This window comes from Cucumis melo, chromosome 1 (genome assembly GCF_025177605.1).
Source record: "Cucumis melo cultivar AY chromosome 1, USDA_Cmelo_AY_1.0, whole genome shotgun sequence".
NCBI classification, from domain to species: domain Eukaryota; kingdom Viridiplantae; phylum Streptophyta; class Magnoliopsida; order Cucurbitales; family Cucurbitaceae; genus Cucumis; species Cucumis melo.
The window spans coordinates 9,829,778-9,849,609 of record NC_066857.1 but is presented as its reverse complement, the minus strand read 5'-3'; the positions used below and the strand labels follow the sequence as shown (position 1 = coordinate 9,849,609).

The following is a 19,832-nucleotide window of genomic DNA, read 5'->3' as shown; positions in this document are numbered from 1 at the left end:
AATTGGCGTTTATTTGCTTGGGGTGAACGTAACGTTGAGTTTGCAATCTACATTCCTTGCAACAGTTTTGATGGCAGATGGGGAAGAGAAGTAGCTACAGTTTTATACTCCGTATCATTTTTTTTTGTTTTTTCCCCTAAAATAGTTCATTGCTTTCGGTTATGATGTGCTTTGAAAGTTGAAATATACCATGCAACTTTGAAGCATAACCTAGTAAGACTAGTTTTATTTAAAGAGTAAACTTTATTACTTGGAGGACGTGATATCAAAGTATAATATCTTTACCAGAGTTAGGTTATGTATTTTATCATAGATTTATATTTATGTCGCACTGTTCATTCAATCAATTTAAAAGATTCGGAAGGAAACAACATTTTTGTAAGATCACCCCAGTAATTCCTCTCACGAAGTCTTCTCACTCAGATGACTCCTCGCTTTAACTTTTCTACGGTATGGTTTTTCCTCCAATTTTAATCAAAACTTTCATCTCTTAAAATTGTTTCCTCCTCATTAAAACTCATTTATTTAGACGGAAAAGCTAATAAGATCGTTTTGAAACAATTTTGAAGATTGAAAGTTAAACTATAAAGTCACAATTTCTAGAACACTACGCCATTTGAGAACATAATGTTGACCAACCAAATTTTGTTGCATGATCCGCATAATAAAAAGAAACTAATTTATTTTAATTTAAGACAATTAAGAATTATCTTGACCTTAAATTAAAATTTGATGACAAAATAAATGGCAAAATAAAAAAAAATGTCATGCAACACTTTATCAATATTGAAGGTCACGTATTATACAACATAGTTACAAATTTGTGTGACAAAAGATGGCTAGAGAAGGATTTGCAAACAAAGTTCCTATCCTCAATTATGCCATATTGTAAATACAAATAATTCTAACATTTCAGTTTCCTAAAGAAAATTCCTTTGGTAGCTTCCTGAGGAAAACCTTGAACCTAAGCCCTGAGCCATGTTCTCAGGATCAAAATTTATGCTCTTCCTACCAGCAGTTAAATCCTTCTCACGATCCCAAGGCTTCCATGGATGTTTCCCCACCCAGTCGTCTTCTTTCTCCGCCACCTGCTTCGATTTGTTCTTTCCACGGCTTTTCACCCCTTCACGATGCTTCTCTACGAGTGATTTCGAGCGTTTCTCTTGATTATATTTATCTACTAAAGCTGACTCTGCACTATACTTCTTTGCTTCTTCGTTCGAAGCAAGTGCGGCAGCTTCATTGTATGCTTCCAAGTAACTGTTAGATGAAAGATTGAATCAACAATAGTTTGCATTTTGATGTCAAGGATGGGAATTGAAATTAAACTTCAGACTCTACATGGTAACGAGTGTGCACCTCATCTTTGCTTTCTGAGCTCTGTCAGAAGGCGTATCAGTCCAAACGCTTGTATCGCCACGACCTTCCTTGGAGCTCTTGCTGAATCTAGAAGATTGCATAGTCATGCCAGGCTGGAAGAGAGCAAAAAGTTCAAGATGCAAGCTTCAGCCATATTTTAAGAGTCTTCAGGTTAAACATCAAGTAGAGAATGCTACATGATTAATGGTGTCAAAATTATAAGACATCATAACAAATGCCGAACTAATAAGGTTCCATTCGTTCTTCTACCCCTAAAGGAGAGTTTTGAACCGTCAAATACTAAAGGCAGTATAAAATGAACAAGATAACAATCATGTTACTTTCCTCTATTTTCATTTTTCCAAGACAATAACCTTAATCTTCTTTCCCATTTTAATGAGAATTTAGGAAGGATAATTGAATGAATTGCTGCAGCTCTGCAAACTTTTTAAAAAATTTGAAACATCTAATAAGAAATCACAATTTTCCTGAGATATTACTAACAGTATAGTTGGCAATTCTCTCGCTCTCTCTGTGTGTGTATAATATGAAACAGAGACGGTGAGACATGACTTGAGAAAAGTGTAGATAATCCGATACTGTATAAGCAGAAGATGCAAAAGAGAATTAACACCAATATGGGAGAAAAAAAGGTGCCTTACCTTTCTTTCAGGAGGTAAGGTGGTCATCCATTCGTCTCTCTTGGGTTCTGCTGTAACTTCATCATCCATGTTGGCAAGGAGTTCTTCATCACCCTCCATCGATATTCCTGCAGAGAAAGAAAATGGTGCACTGACAGGATGAAGTAAAGACATGGTTTCACTGATTGCAGCCCCCTAAAACAGCACCAATTACTAATGGCAACATTCATTTATAGCTTCCACAGCAAAAATGCACTAAACGAAAGCAAACACTAATTCACAAAACAGTATGTTTTTCCTGAATAGCTGCAAAAACTGGTCACTGTTTTATTGAACAGTTCATTGTTTTGTGATAATCAATATAGTAGCATTTGTTAAAGTTTTCTCAAATACAAAGGAGTGTATGGGCCCAACTACAAGTAGGTGGAATAGGCTATTATAGCTTACCCCATGTTTGGCATTTTAGTTACAATAGTTGGTGTTTCCAACCATTACTACCTACAATTAACTATAGAATTACTATTTCAAATCTCTCTTTTCTATAGTGTTAACTATTTCCTACCCAAACTAAAATAGTATGTACTCAAAACACAAACTACTTATTATGTGGTAACCCAAGTACCGGGAGAAAAACCACAATCTGACTTTCTTATTAATTTCACATATTAACAAAAGATACAAAGGGAAAAATAAATAGACAACAAGCTTATGATAAAAAAGAAAAGGAAATTAAGGTAAATCCTTCCTTGGGCCAAGCCCACTAATTCTAACACTCCCCTTCAAGTTGGGACGTAGATATCAATGAGACCCAACTTGCTAACACGTGAGTCAAAGTTTTGTCTGAAAAGCCCCTTGGTGAGAGCATCAACAACTTGTTGGATCAAGGGGATGTAAGGAATACATATGCTACCATTGTCCAGTCTTTTCTTTAATCAAGTGTTGATCAATCTTCACGTGTTTAATTCTATCATGTTGAACTGGATTGTTGGCGATGCAATCCAATTCATTAAAGAAATTCTAATGAACTGGATTAACATAGTTGGGAGATTGATAGAACTCTATCTTGGTATGGATCTTTTATTTATTTGCCAACAGTGTTACAAATAGCATTGATAAGGAATCAATTCAAGAAGACTATCTTGTTGATCTTTCTCTCAAGAATCAACAACTAACTTCATACAAAATGACTGAAATTTTTCCTACTAGTAGAACCGACTTAACTAACCATGCTTATTGCACGTGCCCTTTATTCTTCCTTCTACTATAGACATATCTAATGGGAGGTCTAACATTACTCCCCCCTTCCAAACTCACCTTGTCCTCAAGGTGAAAACTAGGATAAAGCTGAAATATCTCATCGTAATATTCCCACGAAGCTTCATGTTTAGGTAGGCCCTACCAACAGATCAACACTTCCCAGCTGCCAGCTTGATTCTTCCGATACTCGACAGCTTCCGCCGGTTGAGCTTGCCATTCAAAGTTCTCATTAACACACTGTATCGTTGGCTGTATTCCAGTCGGATTCCCAAGCATTTTCTTTAGCTGAGAAACATGAAAAACTGGGTGAATAGCTGTGTTAGCTGGTAAATCCAGCTTATACGCTACTTCGCCAATTTTTTCCAAAATCTCATAAGGACAAAAATATTTGGGAGAAAGTTTCTCATTTCGTTTTCTCCTTAACGTGCGTTGTCGATAAGGACGGATCTTTAAGAAAACTAAATCACCAACGTTGAACTCCAAATGTCTCCTTTTGCGATCCGCATATTGTTTCATCTACTGTTGGGCCAAAAGGAGATGCTCAAGCAATGCTGACAATGCTACATCCCTTTCCCGTAATTGCATTAGTCGTCCCACAATCTCTATAAGATAACAATGAAGGAGGTTTTCGGCCATATACCACTTGGAAAGGGGAGACCCCGAGTGCTCTTTGGAAGGTAGTATTATACCAATACTCAGCCCATGGAAGCCACTCAACCCATACCTTCGGTCTCTCACTATAAAAGCATTATAGATAAGTCTCTAACCCCTGTTTACCACCTCCGTTTGGCCATCCGACTGAGGATGATAGGCAATGCTCCTATGTAACTTTGTGCCGGCCAGTCGAAACAACTCTTTCCAAAAGTGCCTAAGAAAAACTTTGCCCCTGTCCAAAACAATGGATGAAGGAAATCCATGTAATCGAACTACCTCCTTTACAAATAAGTCTGCTACCACCTTAGCGGTATAAGGATGTTTGAGGGAAAGAAAGTGACTGTATTTACTCAAGCGATCAACCACAACCAATACCACTTTGAACCCCTTCGCTTTTGGTAATCCCTCCACAAAATCCATAGAGATATCGCTCCAAACTTGCTGTGGAACTTCCAATGGTGTCAATAGACCAGTCGGAGATAATGCCAAAACCTTTACGTTGGCATATCAAACATTTCTCACAATGTTTCTTTACATCCGATTTCATACCTTCCAAGAGTTCTTAGGAATCCATAATGACCCCCAACAACTGAGTCATGGAAAGTGTTTAATAAGGCTGGAATTAGTTTCGATGTTCTGGACAGAACCAAACTACTCTTGTAGTGCAGCATCCCATTTCTCATCTGAAACTTACTATTCTATAGTACACTATCACTGCTTAATTCAGAAATCAACTTTTTAAATTTCTCATCCTTCTCTACCTCTTCTTTAATAGTTTAAAGATCAACCAGCCTGGTGCAGATATCGCACACAACTGTATATCTGGTGGTTTCCGTGACAACGCATCAGCAGCTTTGTTCTCCAGTCCCAGTTTGTAAACTACCTCAAACGAGTAACCAAGAAGTTTAGCTACCCATTTCTGATATTGAGGTTAAACCACCCTCTGTTCCAAGAGAAACTTAAGCGATTTTTGATATGTTTTAACGAATTTGGCTCCTAACAAGCAATGACGCCATCTCTGCACAGCCATAACAACTGCCATCAATTCTCTTTCGCAGATAGGTTTGGTCTTGTCTCATACTGCCAAAGTATGGCTATAGAACGCTATAGGACGCTTAGACTGAATCAGAATCGCCCCAACACCGTACCCCGATGCGTCTGTTTCAACTTCAAAAGGAAGGTTAAAGCTTAGTAGTGCCAGCACCGGTAAAGCCATCATAGCCTTTTTTAATTTCTCAAAAGCTTCTTCAGCTTCCTCATTCCACTTAAATCCCCCTTTCTTCAACAATTGTGTTAACGGGGCTGCTATTGACCCATAATGCTGAACGAATCTTCGGTAGTAACCAGTCAAACCGAGGAAGCCTCGGACTTCTCTAACAGTAGTAGGCTTTGGCCAATCAGCAACTGACTTAATCTTTTCCGGATCCACTTCAACCTCCTATCCCGAGATCACATGCCCCAAGTATTCTATTTTCAGCTAGGCAAAATCGCACTTCTTTTTATTAGCATAGAGGGTATGAACTCTTAGGATGGAAAACACTTTCTCCATGTGCTGCACATGTTCTTTTTCATCTCTACTGTAAATCACGATGTCGTCGAAAAATACCAAAACAAACTTTCTAAGATAAGGTTTGAAAATGGTATTCATCAACGCTTGAAAGGTGGCTGGCGCATTTGTTAATCCAAACGGCATTACAAGGAACTCGTAGTGCTCCTCTTGAGTTCTAAAAGCTGTTTTTTGAATATCTTCTTCTGCCATTCTTATTTGATGGTAGCCAGACTTCAAGTCAATCTTCGAAAATAAGGTAGCCCCATTCAGCTCATCGAACAACTCTTCCACAACCGGTATCGAAAACTTATCGGGTACAGTAGCATTATTGACCGCTCGATAATCGACGCAAAAATGCCAACTTCCATCCTTCTTTTTAACTAGAAGAACAAGACTTGAAAAAGGACTTTTGCTTGGTCGAATTACTCCGAAGATCAACATCTCTTCAACCAGCTTTTCCATCTCTTCTTTCTGATGATAACCATATATGTACAGCCTCACATTAATTGGATCCGTGCCATCTTTCAAATGAATGTGATGTTCAATTTCCCTCCTTGGAAGTAGTTTTTCAGGCCATTCAAATACATCCTCAAACTGCTTCAGCATCATATGCACCGGATTTGTTTCAACCACTGAAGCATCAATCCACTGCTGCTCTTTTTTCTCACTATTCATAATTTTCATTATTGTACATTCAACTAAATAGCCTTCATCCTGTTCTCCCCGCATTTAGATCATACTTTTCAAACTAATCCGAGCTTTAGGTAAGCTAGGATCTCCCTCGATACTTGTTTTCCTTCAGCAACAAAAGTAAGCATCAAATTCTTCCAATCTACCATTGTTATGCCCAACGAATGCAGCCACAGCATACCTAATATGACATCGACTCCTCCCAGCTCAAGAGGTAGAAACTCCTCCTTCAATTTCCAGTTTTTTAACTGAATTTCCACACCTTCACAGACTCCCTTCCCTTGAATGGTTGTGTCCGATCCTAAGATAACTCCATAGTGAGCTGTCTCCTTGATCGGTATCTACAGTTTTATAACTAATTTTTCCAATAGGAAGTTGTGAGTAGCTCCACAATCAATTAATATGATTATGTCTTCATCATGTAACTTCCCTCTAACTTTCATTGTGCCCGGGTCATTTAACCCAACGACAGAATTGATGGACAGTTCGACATACGCCTTGTTGTTCTCTTTTACTTCCATCACAGCCAGCTCTTTATCCTCAGGTTCCTTCTCTTCGATTATCTCGTATTCTTCATTCTCATTCACCACCACAAACATTCGTAGCTTGCACAATTCCTTCATCTTACATTTGTGATCAGCAGAATATTTTTCATTGCATCGAAAACAGAGTCCCTTCTCTTTCCGAGCTTGAAACTCGGCATCCGGCAATCTTCTGGTGTTAGTTTCTCTGCGAACTTCATTGGCATTCGAATTTCTAAGTGTAATGGTTCAAATAGGGAATGTAGTATTTCCCTTGTTCTCTACCGTTGCAGTAGCCGTTGTCGCTTTATTACAGATCGTTGGCTGTGGAGGATATTTCCCGCTCATCAAACTACTTAAATTCGCTTCGTTTCTGATCAGCTCTCTGTTTTCGACTAACTGCGCAACCTGCATCATTTCCGCTAATCCCTTCGGTCTACAAAAGGCGAATTCGGCCCTTATCCATGGAAATAGTTCGTTCATAAAGGTGTCTTCGGCTACTTTTTCTTTAATATCAGACAATGGCACAACCAATTTATCAAAAAGGTTGCCATATTCCTCCACCGTATTCTCTTGTTTAATTCGCAGAAATTTTCCTTAGACTGTTCCGTCTCTACTCGATATGAATCTAACTAGCAATCTTTCTTTTAGATACGTCCAACTGAGGAATTTATCTTTCCTCATGAGAACGGTACCAGTTTAACGCTAGTCCGTCAAAACTTATAGTCGAAACTAGCATTTTTTCCAATTCATTAAGCTTATGAATTTGGAAATACCTTTCCGCTCGGAACAACCATGAATCTGGATCATCTCCGACAAACACCGGCATTTCGACCTTTTCAAATTTGCTCCGATCAGCTGAAGTTTCTTCGATCTTTGTTTTCTTCTCGTATCGGCCATCTCCGATATTTCGGTCCGTCGGCAAATTTACTCGACGTCGCCTCACTTTCCTTTCCTTTGGCTATTGCAGACTCTCGCGCAGCGGACTCCGTAGTTCGTTCACCTACTACCGTTCTATCCTTCGCGATTGTTTCCATCATCATCATTAACGTTTGCTGCTGTTTTTCCAGATTCTTCATGATATCGCTCAAACTCAATTCAATTGCACGCATTTTCCCGATCTCTTTCTTCATTCCAACAATTTCTTGGTCGATCAACTCCAACCTTTCCTCGATCCTCGTTTGAACCATTTTTCTTTCAAAATCGTTGCTCTGTTACCAATTTGATAGAACTCTATCTTGGTATGGATCTTTTATTTATTTGCCATCAGTGTTACAAACAGCATCGATAAGGAATCAATTCAAGAAGACTCTCTTGTTGATCTTTCTTTCAAGAATCAACGACTAACTTCATACAAAATGACTGATATTTTTCCCGCCTAACAACCTACTATTTATACTAGTAACTAACCGACTTAACTAACCATGCTTATTGCACGTGCTCTTTATTCTTCCTTCTACTATAGACATATCTAAAGGGAGGTCTAACAGAGATTTGATTCTTCGGGATTTTCCGCAAAAACAGCTTCTTCCAGTATGACGGACAAATTCATCTTTTGGAGAGATGGGGCTGGTAAGGTAGACTTCCAAGTCAAAGAATGTTTGTGGCTGATTTTTAGGAGTTGCCATGTGTTTTGATCCTTCCCACAAGTTGGAAAAAACAGTTTGGAAAGTAACCATTGCCACCAGTGGCTGATTAAAAGAAGGTGAAGAGGATTTTGTGGGGCCAAGAAGGATATTAGGAAAGGTCAATGCAGATGTATGGGAGGGAAATGTGTCACGAGAAGAATTATTTTCCACCAGATTAGGAAAAACTGTTGAAAGTTCAAATGGCCGAGAATCAAAGGAATGTGAGTAAATCGGTTGGGTTAATAAGGAAACAGGAACTGGTTTTCCTTTTCTGTAGTGTGCATGCCCTAAATTCGTATTTCTCAAATTAAATTCCGTATGTGCGGCTGCCAGTTCTGTGGAGTCCTTCATCGCCCTATTAGATTTTGCAGTCGTTGTCCCCAATCAGTTTGTGGTGGTCGAAATGTTGACCCACGAATATTCACTATAATTTTCGATCCAGCAAGCTCCTTTGGTAGAATAAAACGAGCATGTACGAGACCATGATTGTTTGTGTTAACCTTCAACCTAGCAGCTTGTAGATTTAATCCTCTATCAGTTTGGAGAGATTCCAATAAATCCTCCACAATGGTTACCAATGAACAGGAAAATCTAAGTCGTGTTTATTTTCCTCCGATGGAACAAAAGTTCTATCCGGCGTTCCGAGTGATATAGGAGTGTGAATTCAACAAAGCATCCATTATTGTTGTGTAGTTTTCCAGCCAGAGGGTTGCTCCATTATCCAGGAATTTTTTGAAGAACTTGTAGTAGCAAGGTTCTTAGAATAATGTGTGGAAGGAGGACGAAAGCCAAGAGAGGGCTTTCCAAAAAGTGAAAATGGATTGTGATGAAGTTTTCCCTTTCTTCAATAATTTCACAAGTTTTCCTTAGGATCATCAGATTGTAAGGTGAAAAGTTTCCGGTCAATGTGGGAGGAGGTGGTGAGCCGGCGTTGGGCATGGAGTAGAGTTGGTCATGGAAAGTTTGGGGTGGAAGGGTAGGAGAGAGGAGAGCATTTTTGTAGCATTTTTACATTGAACCGTATTTTTATAGTGTGATCTCCCTCGATATGATCATCGAATATAGGTCACAAATTTATCAGTGATAAGGAATTTAATTTTATAGTGTGATCTCCCTCGTATTTTTACATTCAAATTTATCAGTGATAAGGAAAACCCAGGTAAGACGGATATGATCATCAATATAGGTCACAACCTACCGTTTCCCATAGGAGGTAGTGATTGGGACCCCAAATGTCACTATGGATAAAGGTGAATGGTTGGGTTGGTTTATATGGCTCCAAGGGGAAGGAAACACAATGATGTTTGGTCCGACATATTACAAGATAACGAAGAGACATCAACTTTAGAGAAGAGATGGGGAAATAAATACTTCATATATTTAAAGTTCGGGTGGCCCAATCGAAAATTCCACTAACATGTTTAGAAATAGTAAAATATGAAGACAATAAACTAGTCCTAGAGCTACTACTAGCGGAGGTATCATCACCAAGGAGATAGAGTCCCCCTCTGTGTTAGGCAGTGCCAATCATCCTCCCCAAGCTCAAGTCCTTAAAAGAAACAAAATCAGGTAAGAAAGTAGCTTTGTAGTTCAGGTCACGAGTGATCTTGCTTATAGATAGCAAATTATAGGAAAACTTAGACACATGCAACACATTCCGGAAGGATACCCCTTCAAAGGCAAAACTTTGCCCCTTCCCAGCAATTAGAGCTAAAGAACCATCAGTTATCCTGATCTTTTCATTACTGGCACACAAAATATAAGAAACAAAATTCTCAGACAAACCAGTCAAGTGATCTATGGCACCCGAGTCTAGGATCCAGGGATTCTTTCCATCGAAACCAATAAGACTAAGGGACTGAGGCATACCTAACTGAACAATGACTCCTAGAGTGGAGGATGGACTGGGACCGTTCTAGTTTACTAGGCCAGATAGATTCCAACAAACTCACTCGTATAAGCATGTCCTAAATTCTATTTATCATTTAAGGAGCGTTTTTTACCTCCTAGAGGACGACCATGAAGTTTCCAACACTAATCCTTAGTGTGCCATTGTTTCTTGCAATGCTCACAGATAGGGATTTGTTTTCCGTTGTTCTTCTAACTGTCATGGGTCAAGGATCTAGCACTAAAGGCAGTAGAGTCAGTAGTAGGAGTAGTCAGAACACTCATGGCATTCGTACGATCTTCTTCAAGACAGACTTTATAACACATTTCTATTAAGGAGGAAAAGGGTCTTTGGCCAAGTATACAACCACAAACAATGTCAAACTTAGGAATGAGACCTGCAAGGAAGTCATAAATTCGATCAACTTCTTCGAGTCTAGCATACTGTATGACATCATTCGAAGTATCCCCTACTATCTCTCTGCATAGGTTCGTCTTTTGCCAGAGTAGAGAGAGTTTATTGGAGTAGGAGGTTACATTCAAAGTTCCTTGCTTGAAATCATGGACTTGTTTCCTCAATGCATACACTATGAATAAAGTTTCTGAATAGTGGTCCATAAATCCTTCATAGTTGTTGCATAAAGCAGAGGCTTGGCAATTTGTGATTCCATACTATTAATCAACATGGACCGAATAAGAGAGTCCTCCCCTCTCCACCGTTCCTGGGCATCACTGGGTGAGAGACGAAGATTCTCCCCTGTGAGAAAACCAAATTGGTGACATCCCTCAAGAAACATTTTTACCGATTGAGACCAGGAGAAGTAGTTTTGGCCATTCAGCTTCTCCCCTAGAAAGACACCTGTAGATGGTGCTAGAGAAGTAGTTATATAATTTGAGTACAAAGTAGGGAGCGAAGTTACTGGATTCTTGGAATACGTAGGCAAGTCGGTTGGTTTGGATTGTGTCGAAGATTAACCAACTTTAAACCCTAATTTATTAAGGAGTTGATCGATCCCGATACCATGGATGTGCAGCTGCTGTAAAGAATCAGAGGGCAGCAGTGCATGAAACGATCACAGTCCGTGAACTAACAGCGCACGTGGATGTGCGGTTGACCAAAAGGGTACTATTGTGGCTGGGAAAACAGGTGGAAGTAAGTCGACTGAACGACGAAGGAGTTGGATGGCGGCGCGTGGGATATGCGCTTGGCAGCAGCGGCAGCACGTGGGCAGACAATTGAGGGGCGTGCGGCTGTTTCCTTCACTAGGCTGCGCAGCTGACGCCAAGCATGGGCCCATTATGATCACCATTTGCTTCTGAAGCTGGAGGAGCAGCTTTACCATGGTGGCGGCAATGACAGCTGTCTTGTTTGTTTCTATTTGGGTTCCATCTATAATCGTGTCTAGGATTTCGTCTTTACCTTGCTTTGACACCATGTTAAAAGCGGTAAAGAAAATAGACACCGAGTTACATGGAAATCCAAGTACCAGGAGAAAAAACAGACTTTCTTATTAATTTCTCATATTAACAAAAGATACATAGGGAAAAATAAATGGACAACAAGCTTGATAAAGAGGGAAAGAAAATTAGGGTAAATCCTTCCTTGGGCCAAGCCCACTAATTCTAACACCTTTATATACCCGTTTTTCCCGTTTCCCAAGATCCCTTCCTCCCTTTCATGGACAATAGGACAAATAGCCAAAAAGAGAAGATCACTTAGACCTAAACGAAGATAGAAACTAAAACTGGTATTCATATTAAACACATCACTCCTCTCGCACACCTGAATTTGTATTCCACTCTCATTTGCATTGCTTAAGATGATTCAGTTTTACCCTTATTTTCTGGTTGATTAAAAGCTAATATTTCGCATTAAAAAAATCCAACCATCTAGAAATAGGAGAAAAAAAGAGAAACAAAGTAGAATTCCACTATCAATGTAGAAAGAGAACATAGACCTCATGAAATAGACATCGATCATCTAACCTTGTGATTTTCTCCATTTTGCGGCCTCGCGCATCCCTCTTAATTCCACCTATACAAGTAAAAACATTGATTCAAAATTGACCCTTGCACTCATACTGGGACGTAGAACTTGAATCAAGATCCATACTTTAAATTGTTCCTGTTCCTCCTTAAATTTAATTTTGTCATCCAGTGCCTTCCGCTGCAAAATTGAAACATCACATGTAAGAAGCTGGTTTTTCCACTTTTTCAAGTCTTGTAGATGCAATTACCCATGAAGTTTCTTTGTATTGAGCGGTAAACATGTTTCTTTGTCAATTCGACCTTTAAGTGTTTCTTCTTAAGAGTACCAATGTAACGTCTATGAGACATTGAAATTGAAAGAACTAGGTTTCACCTACATCCTCTTATGAAGCATTTTTCATTTGTTACATTTGATAGCCCTTCATTACATATCAATTGTGCATTTAGTGAACAAGATATTTGTAAGATCATTCAGGGTCAGATTTTTTAACATATCCCGTTTCATGCTTCTGGTTTCTTGTTTGCATTTTGTTAACAGGATCCATAACTATTCTTATTTTTAGTTCCTTTGGGGAAAAAATAAAATAAAAACTTGTTTGATAACTATTTGTTGTTTCCTGTTTCAAGTATATTCTTTTTTTCTCTTCTTCCCTTGTTTTATAGTTTTAATATAATTTATTAACAAAATATAAAAAAAATATATTAATGCAATAAAATATATCAAAAGTTTGAATTATCTAGTACAAATAAGTTCTAATGCAAAATGTAAAACAATAATCCAATTGTTTTCATCCTCAAAATGTTGTCCAAATTTGACTGAATGTTTTATTTGGCACTTGATTCATTCGACTTAAACAATCATGACTCAACTTCAACTATAAATTGTATTGATTTCGTAAATGTCATGACAGCAGAATATTAAAATGAGACTCAATACATTTTAATCCTACAATTCAACCTCAATTTTAAAAACGTTTCTTAAATAACAAACAGGATGAGTTATCAAACAAGTTTGTTCCTAAAAAAAATGAAAAATGGAAGGAAAACAAAAACGGGAATGTTATGCCTCTAACATTCATGTTCATATCCATATAAAGAATATGAAAAATCTCAATTATCTTGCATATTATATTTCTAAACCAGTTTGAATCGACAAGCTGCTATGTATCTAATTTCCAGAAGTAAAAAAAAGGACAAGAAAACAAAGAAAATTTTACAATAAAAGCAAGAGATAGAGACTCCAGTTAATCATAAAGCAATGAAGATGGGCATATAACTCTTGGTGCTAGAAGACTAAAACATGCATGAATAGATGTGTCAATCAATCATAAGCTAATCAAGTTCCGAACTAAATTCCACGCCGCCGCCAAGAAGCTCAAACTGTAACCCGAAACTTCAATTCTGCAAGACATTTTGAGTTTTCTCTTCTTTTTTTTTTTTTTTTTTGTAAGTTCTGTTTTTTATTTTTTGTTTTATTTTATTTTTATTTTTTAAACTTTTGGGGGGCTTATTTCTTTTATGTCATGTTGGAGATTGTTGCGACCTCAAAATGTACCATTTGTCTTTCATGTATAAAAATTCTATATCTCTAGAGATCTTTCATCATAACAAGCATAATAGTTCGCAAATACAAGCTATACATTCAGGTTTCTTATTTAATAATGAAATAAACGAGCAAATACAAGCTAGAAATTGGTTTCAACCAACAGAAGAAATCGCACAACTAAAAGATCTCTCATTATCAAAATCAAATTCATATAAATTGAGGGGAAAAGAATTACCTTATCAGGATCTTGTAATTCCTTGAACGCGTTATTCAATCTAATAAAAGCTTGATTGGCCTGAGGATGAGAGCATTTGTCTGGATGAACCAAAAGTGACATTTTCCAGTACCTGAAAAATAATGCCAGAAATTACTGAAGTGCCATTTAAAACGATGGGCAATGAGCATTAGGGTGTAAATTTATAATTTTAATCAAATCTCCTATAATATTGCAATCATAGATTTATATATAAAAGCCTTGCACATAATCTACAGAAGTTCATCAGAATCTAGTTAATATGAAATACGCAAGTTTTGAGAGCTAAGTACCAATATTTTTTTGGACAATGGAACGCTGCATATTATAAACGTCTCAAAATCATACCGCTTCTTAATATTTTCAATGGAAAGGTTTCGGTTCAATCCCAAGATGTCGTATGGACTATCTCCCTCAACATCCATAATTCTTGAAACCTGAGATGAAAATATTATTGGAAGTGTAACATTTTTCATAAAATGTTTGTGCATCTACCCATATGCTAACACAATGGTTACTTTGATCCTTTTGAAAAGAGATTTTAACTTCATATGAGATCCTTCTGTATAACAATGCTCATGGCAATTTTTTTTTTTTCTTTATTATTGTAAGAAACCGAGATTTCCTTGAGAAAATGAAAGAATAACAAGGGAATACAAGAAAAAACAAGTCCAATAAAAATGGAAGTCCAAGAACTACTTATAGAAAAGTACTCTAATCTCAGTGTATCCATCTTGTAGCAAATTGAAATAAAATAAACTTGACTCCTCTTCCCATCAGAAATCAGAACAATGAAATGACAGCTTTAACTACTCCTGAGGAGGGGGCTGAAAATCAACTCAAAAAATGGCATATTCTCTTTTACCATAAATATTGGAAATTTGAGATTTAATCATGAGAGATTGAATTGTTTGCACCACCAAACTTAGTTTAGCAAACATTACAACAAGTCAAAGTAAAGCATACCTCTTCAAACCGCTCCGCCTCATTGGCTGTTTCAGCTTCTGCAACCATAGCAGGTGGTGGAGGCCCGACAAAAAGCTCATCATCTTCCTCCAATTCAGCTTCCCTGGAAATATAGAAAAGATGGAAATAAGTCGTTCCACAGATATGTCTGTTCAAAGTTTTAGATCTAAATATTACATGATCAAATACATATTCATAACATATAATGAAATACCTAAGCTCAGTTTGTGCTTCGGTTAGTTTTGCTGCAGCAGCAAGCAGCTCGGCTGATGGCATTTCAGGGCCAAGCATCCTGAAGCAAAATATGAAAAGACAGCAACAATAAAAGATCAAAAAATTCAAAGCAATACCTCAACAACGAGAGCTATCAAGTTCCTTCCAAGATGATTTGGCACCATGTGACCAAATCAAGAACCACGTCCCAACTCCAAGAGTCCAACATTATGTTGTTTATACTACGTAATTAGGTTATTACGTAATTTCAAAAAGATGATAGAAAACCAAGTTCAGACCCATGTGAAAGTTGGGATAACTGATAATGGGTTTTCCTCAAAAACCTTTAGAACTTTATGAGAACTGATAATAGGGAATAGATGCCTCTTCAAGAGGGTTGTTATCTTCTAAAAAGCCCCCACAAATCCAAAGATACACATACCTCACCTCTTGGTCTCAAACTACTAAAAGGGAAAAATACGTTTCACTCCCTAACTTTCAGTCAATTTCCTTGTTTAGCCTTTCTAGAGTGGACATTTACTATAGAAGGCGTAGCAGGCACGTAAAAAGCTAACAAGTGTAATACTTCAAAAATGCAAATGTTGAGAACTGGTTGATTCATGCTCTAGTTTTATGCTTCCAGTCGAGTTTCAAAGCCATATTTCAAGGCTTCAAGCAATAAATAATTAAATGGAGAAATTAGTTACCTTCTTTTAGGACCACTGGCTTCACCATCTGGATATGCCAATTCTGACATGTTGTCCTCTCTTGCTTGTGTGGTTTCCATATTCAAAGGTGGTGACGATTTATCATCCAAAGTTATAGAATCGTCAACCGGGTTGCTCTTTTGATCCATATGCATCTCAATAAGTGGTCCAATAACTTCCAGAGTGGGATGAACACTGGAAGGTAGTAAGAATACCCTTTCTTGAGATTCTTCAAGATTTAATGAAAGGAACAACTTCTTCAAACGTTTGGTCAAAGACTTTACAGAAATTCCGCTAATATCAACTGCTTGTCCATCATCAATCATCTTGAGAAGCTATTAAAGAATAAGATTAGGAAAAGTATCTCACAAAAAAAGATGAGGAAAATTAAAAACAACTACTAAATGCAATGTAAAAAATGTTGTAGTCAGAAACAAATAACAGTTATATGTTAGTTTCCTAAGGCTTGTCTATCATCAATTATTCGCAATCAGAATATGCTGTTTATAATAGAAGATCGAGAAAAACAAATATGAACCACAAAAGTGTCACAGGATAAACAAAAAATATAAGCCTGTAAGTTGTATCAAGAGTGTAAGATGAACAAAAAATCAAATAAAATATTTGGCAATAGAAAATACTTAATTTATCAAAACAAAGCACTTGATTTTATACCCTATAAGCATGATGATCATTAACATCATTGGTTCCAAAACACCAGATGACTTTATTGCTCAATAAGTACCAAAAATAAAAAATATATCTATAATACAAACCTGAGATCTATTAAAAGAAAAAGGTACATATTAGGGAGAGGAGGGCAAGAGAAGACTCCTCTAAACAAGTTTGTTTCAAAAGAGATAAATCACTTGATTCACATCAACAACCTCTCAGCCTAAAAGTTTCAAGACGACCATTGAGCGGTTTTTGGAAACTCCTTCCCTAACTTGGTATTCGTTTTTAGCAATACCCCCCCCCTACAAGTTTCAAATCGACCATTGACAGGTTTTGGAAACTTTTTCTCTAAGTTGGAATTCTTTTTTAGCAACATTCTTATTTCATTTCATCAATGAGAAGTGTTGTTTACATTTAAAAAGAAAAAGAAAAAAATCTTGGTATTATTTCTCTGCAAATTTTTTTTAACTAGAAGCTTATGCACATTTTGCCGATTGAGAGTTGTTTTTGTAACCCACTGGTCTTGTGGGGTTATCTTATCCCCCTCTTTTGTATTAGTATACATTTCTCAGTTTCAAACCTGCTGACAAAAAGCCATCAACTCTAATGAAACTACCCTTCCAACTAGAATTCAAAGATTCAACAAATATACGCAACAATGTCAAATGAGAAACATTATCAGAATCTAGACGAAAGGAACCCAACAAATACCACAAAAATTCAAGGCAAGAACCTGTTTTAAGTCATTCCCAATATCAGGAAAATCCTTCAGCAGCTGACGTACAATCACTTCAGGCTCCATAATCTTCACCTTCCGTCTATCAGATTTGGTATCAACAGAATCCCCTGAATGGGATGACTCATTATCACTGTCAGACCCAAAATCATCCCTCTTTCTCTTACTCTCTCTTCTCAATTTCTTCTTTCTCCTCTTCCTATCTCTCTCCCTATCTCTCTCCCTATTCCTGTTTTTCCTCTTCCTCTCCCTGTCTATAATCCTCGACTCTCGCTCCTTTTCCTTCTCCCTTCTAGAACTGTCACTGCGGTAATGGCGGCGCGACCGCATAGAGGAGCTGTCGGAGTCATCGGAGGAGGAGGGTGACGATGAAGAAGGATCTTCTGAACCCACAGTACGGTTCTTCTTCCTCCGACTGCCCATCGAAAGTTCAGAAACTCGTCCAAGAACTGGGGGATTGGGAAATTGTAACTCGATCACGGCAAAGTTCCGTTCATCATTCCAACAATTTTCTTGAGGTTTTCGTACTGATTGGAGGTGGAAATGAAAATTGGCTCATGTTCCGAATTTCATCCAGGTTTGTCAACCTGCCGATTTATCAAAATAACCCTATAACAAATAAGACATCATTTTCTTAAAAAATAAAAAATATATATATTTTTAATTCAAGATGTCACTTATAAAATATATTCTTTCAATGATATCTCTTATACTTGCTATCAACTCTTCTAATACAATCATTGATACATAATATTAATGATATCATTTTACATTAATAGCAATATAGAAAAATCAATTATGGTAGATATTAAAAATATTAATTGACAGCAACATGGCTGATCGAAGATATCAATGATAGCAACTGATACCACATTTCTCGTATTGAAAGTTATTATTGATAGTAGTTATCGATGGCAACTAACTATACCAAGTGATACCATATTTCTCAAATTAAAAGTTACTCTACCCTTCAATGGCTAGCATTGATAAAAGCTATCACTAATAACTCTTACCAATGATATCAATTGACAACATATTTCTCTAATTAAAAGCTATTATTAATATCACTCTAATATTGATAGCAACATATAACGACTATTAATTGCTATCAATGATAACTTTCAATTTAAGAAACCGAACAAAAAAAACATACGTAATGGTGATAAATTATCACTAATAGTAGCTATCAATGATAACAACCGATGATAGACATCAATCATATTCACTGGTTATAGATATTAGCGATAGTTTTCGACGTGAAAAAATTAAGAAGAATGGTGTAAAAGAATCATTTATCAAATTGAAACTATTAGTGATAGCATAACTCATTAATAACGATTATTAGCGATAGATTATATAAATGAGATGTTATTAGTGATGGTTTTTAGAGAAATTCTACGAGAAATGGTAAAAATAGTGGTTTGATGTAGGTATTTTAGTCTTTTACTATTTTTTTTTTGCTATGTATACAATTATTTTAAGTTAATTTTCATAAACATAACAAAACTTCAAAATATTTACGGTCTCTTAAACAAAATCAAAAAAGCCCATCAAGTTAGGTCACTTTTTTTAGAAATATTATAGGGTTGCAAATTTTTTCTCTTAAACAAATTCTTTTTTCTCTTTTTTTGCAATTTTTCTTTTAATCTTGAAAATAAATCGTCGGAAAATATTGATACGACGATCGTTTAGATCTAAACAATCGTCTAGCCGAATCTAAATATGTTATGCTTGCAAAAATATATTTTGCACGCGTGTGCCAACTTAATCACATGTTACTAGACCATTTTTGGTATTTTCTATTGTAGACATGTGAGTTTTTCCGTTTTCGAAATTGTTCCATTATTTTATAGTTGTGCTATGTATATGCTATTATTTTAGGTTTTTTAGGAATCTTTTAAAGAAAAATACAAAAAATGTCCTGTCAACCATGTTATTATAAGCTTATTATATTTGGTACATGATCGCTCATATTTGGCTACACGATTATTTATATTCGATCGTGTTAAACAATTTACTTTTTAAATTCTCTGCACGATGTATACGTTTAGATTGGATCGTTTATTTTTTTTTTTTTTGTAGATGATCGTTTAGATTTTGCTACCTAAATCTAAACGATTTTTTAGTAATGTTTGTACACAATTGTTTATATTTGGTTACTTTTTGTACACGATTGTTTAGATTTGACGAGTTTGAACAACCAAAAAAAATTTTGAAATATATATATATATATATTTTATATTTGATACACGATCTTGAAAAAAAAAAAAGAAAAGAACGAAAGATGATGAAAAAAACGAAAACGGAAAGAAAGAAAAAAGGAAAAGAAAAGACATGGACTACAACTAAAGACAAAACCTGAAACATTTAAAAAATGACAAGTTTTATGGTTCTGTTAGATGAGTCGTAAATATTTTAATCAATTATTATATTTATGAAAATTTTCCTTTCTTTTTATGCAACTAACCTTTTAAACCAACTCTACCTACCGATCATAGATCAAAATTAATATTTAAAATAAGATCTTAGAACTAAAAAAGGCGAAATAAAAGAAAAAAAAA

The 19,832-nt window shown here is 36.5% G+C and overlaps 1 protein-coding gene across 1 annotated transcript; it reads right to left on the bottom strand.

Moving 5' to 3' along the window:
- Positions 1–753: 753 nt before the first annotated feature.
- On the bottom strand, positions 754–17,891 carry LOC103500427 (uncharacterized). Its single transcript, XM_008463726.3, has 11 exons — positions 17,269–17,891; positions 15,861–16,195; positions 15,155–15,232; positions 14,941–15,043; positions 14,323–14,411; positions 13,957–14,068; positions 12,300–12,353; positions 12,173–12,221; positions 2,022–2,128; positions 1,360–1,472; positions 754–1,260 (listed from the first exon to the last, which is right to left on the bottom strand). The coding sequence occupies exons 1-11, from the start codon at positions 17,692–17,694 to the stop codon at positions 921–923; spliced, it is 1,806 nt and encodes a 601-aa protein (XP_008461948.2). The 5' UTR covers positions 17,695–17,891; the 3' UTR covers positions 754–920.
- Positions 17,892–19,832: the final 1,941 nt, after the last annotated feature.

Excerpts from the sequence above, each read along its gene's own strand:
- LOC103500427 (XM_008463726.3), bottom strand. The coding sequence starts at position 17,694 with ATGGGCAGTCGGAGGAAGAAGAACCGTACTGTGGGTTCAGAAGATCCT. Across the intron at positions 15,044-15,154 it reads GAAGCACAAACTGAGCTTAG|GGAAGCTGAATTGGAGGAAG; the intron begins GTATTTCATTAT and ends CTATATTTCCAG. Across the intron at positions 1,261-1,359 it reads GCTCAGAAAGCAAAGATGAG|TTACTTGGAAGCATACAATG; the intron begins GTGCACACTCGT and ends TTCATCTAACAG.